Source organism: Chiloscyllium plagiosum, unplaced genomic scaffold (genome assembly GCF_004010195.1).
Source record: "Chiloscyllium plagiosum isolate BGI_BamShark_2017 unplaced genomic scaffold, ASM401019v2 scaf_84696, whole genome shotgun sequence".
Classification (NCBI taxonomy): Eukaryota; Metazoa; Chordata; class Chondrichthyes; order Orectolobiformes; family Hemiscylliidae; genus Chiloscyllium; species Chiloscyllium plagiosum.
In genome coordinates this window covers 1-3,138 of record NW_025188551.1, presented here as the reverse complement: position 1 = coordinate 3,138, position 3,138 = coordinate 1, and the positions used below count along the sequence as shown (strand labels likewise).

At 45.6% G+C, this 3,138-nt stretch overlaps 1 protein-coding gene across 1 annotated transcript; it reads right to left on the bottom strand.

The window, feature by feature from the left end:
- Window positions 1–113: 113 nt before the first annotated feature.
- Window positions 114–3,007, bottom strand: LOC122545609 (phospholipase A and acyltransferase 3-like). The gene is made up of 3 exons (XM_043684571.1): window positions 2,650–3,007; window positions 1,169–1,437; window positions 114–289 (listed from the first exon to the last, which is right to left on the bottom strand). The coding sequence occupies exons 1-3, from the start codon at window positions 2,732–2,734 to the stop codon at window positions 155–157; spliced, it is 489 nt and encodes a 162-aa protein (XP_043540506.1). The 5' UTR covers window positions 2,735–3,007; the 3' UTR covers window positions 114–154.
- Window positions 3,008–3,138: the final 131 nt, after the last annotated feature.

Sequence of the window (3,138 nt, the reverse complement as noted above, 5' to 3'; positions counted from 1 at the left end):
TGAAAGAAAATGTTTCCCTTTGAAAACACTGCACCTGGTGCAGGTCAGGTGAAACTGTAATAACCTACAACCCCGTGCAAAATGGTGACATGGAACAGAACAGATCCACACAGTTATTCAACACCTTGGGATGTATTAATCGCCCTTGAAATGATCAAGATTTTGCAAATCTGCCACGAGCCGCTCTAAAAGCAAATCCAATAAGTCCAGCAGCAATGACACCAGCAGCAGGTACAGAAACAGAAGCAGCAGCACCCACAGCAATAACACCAATAGCAACACGAAGGACCTGTGGGGTGAGGTTACATCAGTGAGAGACAGAAACAGACACAACACTGAAGGTGTTTCCAGTGGCTCAGGGAATCCCAGCTTTATTCTCTCTGGCCAGTCACTGAGGGCACGACTCCAAGTGACCTTCCCAATCCCCATCTGGTGAACCAGTGCCCCAGACTCCATTCCCATTCTCTGGAATATCCAGGTCCCACCCAGCACGGGGCACCATTCCCCACTTCCATATCCATTTGAGATGTTCCAAGCCAATCCACCCACCAAGGGCCTGGAGTAAAAACATCAGCCATAACTTTTCACAATATCTTTATCCAAACCCACTTCCTCACTCGGCTGGGAGCTGCTACTTTGCACTGGGGCCCATCGGGAATGTTGTGGCAGGATGACCTACCCTGGGAGCTGAGGGGTTTAAGGCAGGAACCTCGTGTTCTCCTCAATGTTCTCAGTGATGGCACAGTCTCCTGGCCGAATGAAAAGGGCACTATCTCCTCGACAGGCCCAAGGGGTTGTTGGTGTGACTCTCCTAGTCATTCTACTCTTCCCTCCCATTGGTTCTCACTGTGTCCAATAGGAGATGGAGGATTGTCCACAAACGTTAGGGACCTCTCTCTGACCTCTCAGCTGCTCACTGGCTTTTTTGTCTTCTTCCAGTCCCCGGTTCCAAGCTGCAATCTGGCAAATGAGGAGGCAGGACAAAGGCTGTCCTTCTTAATGGGACCCAGCACAGGAAGATCCCAAATCACAGTTCCCACAGGCCTTAAGAATATTTTCCCCTCCTTGTCTCAGTGTCTCACACACTTGGTGAGTTCTCTGACTGGGAGATGAAGGACGCGATAGATCCCCACTTTATAATAACCTGTGGATCATGGAATCCACTCACCTGATATGATACAGATTTTCTGTACCGAAGCTCATTGACGAAGTGTTCACAATTTGCTTTTATTACATCGTAATTCCTTCTCTTCCCAACCTGAGCTTCAGCATTTTTTAATATCTCCTTAACAGGTAAAGGGTTCCATTTGGCATCAGACTTGTTGTTGACTTTGTAGTCACCCATTCCAACAACATCAATGAGAAGCTCTTTTTTAACCACAGCAGCACCCGCTGAGCTGGAGGATGCGAACACTGATGCTGAACCAGATGGTCCATCTAGTGAATATATGCAAAGAGCAATTAATTGTGAGTGTTCGAATGTTCAGGGCTTTTACAGATAACGAAATGGAACCTGGTCAGATACATGTGTATCTGAGACTGATTAAAAACCCTCTTTTAGATACAAGGGAAAACTCTCTGGCAGCTTGAAGACTAAATGCCTCTGGGAGTATCAGAGAGCAATGAAAGGAACACTGAGAGCTATTCCGTTCAGAGAGCTGAGCTTAGCTTTGCTCACAGAGGATTTAAGACAGCTTTTAACATCCTTTTCTGGTGGTCGAACTAAACGATGAGGCTGAACTGTGTCCATGCTCAATGATTAACAACGCAGACTGTCTGTGCAAGCATCAGACTGTAATTACAACCTTTCACCATTAGGTGCTGCTGCTGTGTTCCCATTGGAGGGAGGGGGTAATTATAGTGAGACACTGTTCTGAGCCCAGATTCCTGGTGTCCCCCTTCCTCCACCAACACTGACACATTTTGCCATCAAACTTTGGAATTCTGGAATGTGGTGGTGTCATGGTGTGGGATATAGGTGAATTAATGTTATTTCTGCAATTATAAGTTCTGATACAGAGTAAATGAATTCACATTAGTTTGGGATTGTTTCGGACGAGAGCTGACTTAGCAAGAATGAGGAAATATATAGTCCGTTACAAAATGGTATGTTAGCATGAGACGTGATTACAGAACAATGGTAGAAATACAGGCACTATATAAAATGCTGTGAAAAGAGGCCTTTATAAACATCTGTTTCCCACTTGTATGGGGACACAGGAACAAACCCTGTGTGGATGAGCAGAGGGATCTTGGTGTCCATGTACACAGATCTCTGAAAGTTGCCACCCAGGTAAATAGTGCGGTGAGGAAGGCATATGGCGTACTGGCTTTTATTGGTAGAGCCTTATAGGAGGCAGAGATAGACATTTGTCACGGACAAGGCCGGATAAACAGAAGTTGTGGGATCAGTCTTAAGGAAATGAGTGACGTAAGCCAAGCAGGGAACAAACAATGAAATGAGAAAAAAAATGGGAATTTAAAATGTATAAATTGCGAGAGTTTGTTGGGGTTTACTGTGCATTTGTCACTGCCTTACTGGCATTAGACATTGCACCGACTTGCAAGTGAACAAATAAAACGACACTGCTATTTCAGATATTTGGTCTTGGACTGAAATTATTGAAGTGAGTGGGATTTGTTTCTCACAATTGGGGGCTCGTCCCAGATTTTCTTCCATCACCGGGGGGAGTGGCTGGCCTTGGACACTGGGAAGACGCGTCCCGTTCCCCATTGAGGAGCGGTCTCGTGTCCCGGTTTGGTCTGCTCCCTTAGGTGACTGGTGTGAATCCTACAAGAGAGACATCTGAATCAGACAGTGATAGGAGGTTGATAGACAATACGGAAAGAAGGGGCCAGGCAACTCTGTGCACAGACCAGGGTAAGAAAATTGACTTTTAAGTATTGCCTTGGTGGCCGGGATTGAGTTTTAGTAGTTAATAAGGGACTAACGAAGAAACTCAATATGGATTGTGCCGTGAGTAAGGAAAAAGCCTCCGGGAAAACAAAGTAAGGAAAAGCAATGGAAATGGAGGCGGGGTCCCTTACAACATACCTCCAGAAAGTCCTTGGGGCAGGATGTTGTGGAATTGGCAAAATAATACTTTACAAGGGAGAAAGATGATTAAATATTGTTGC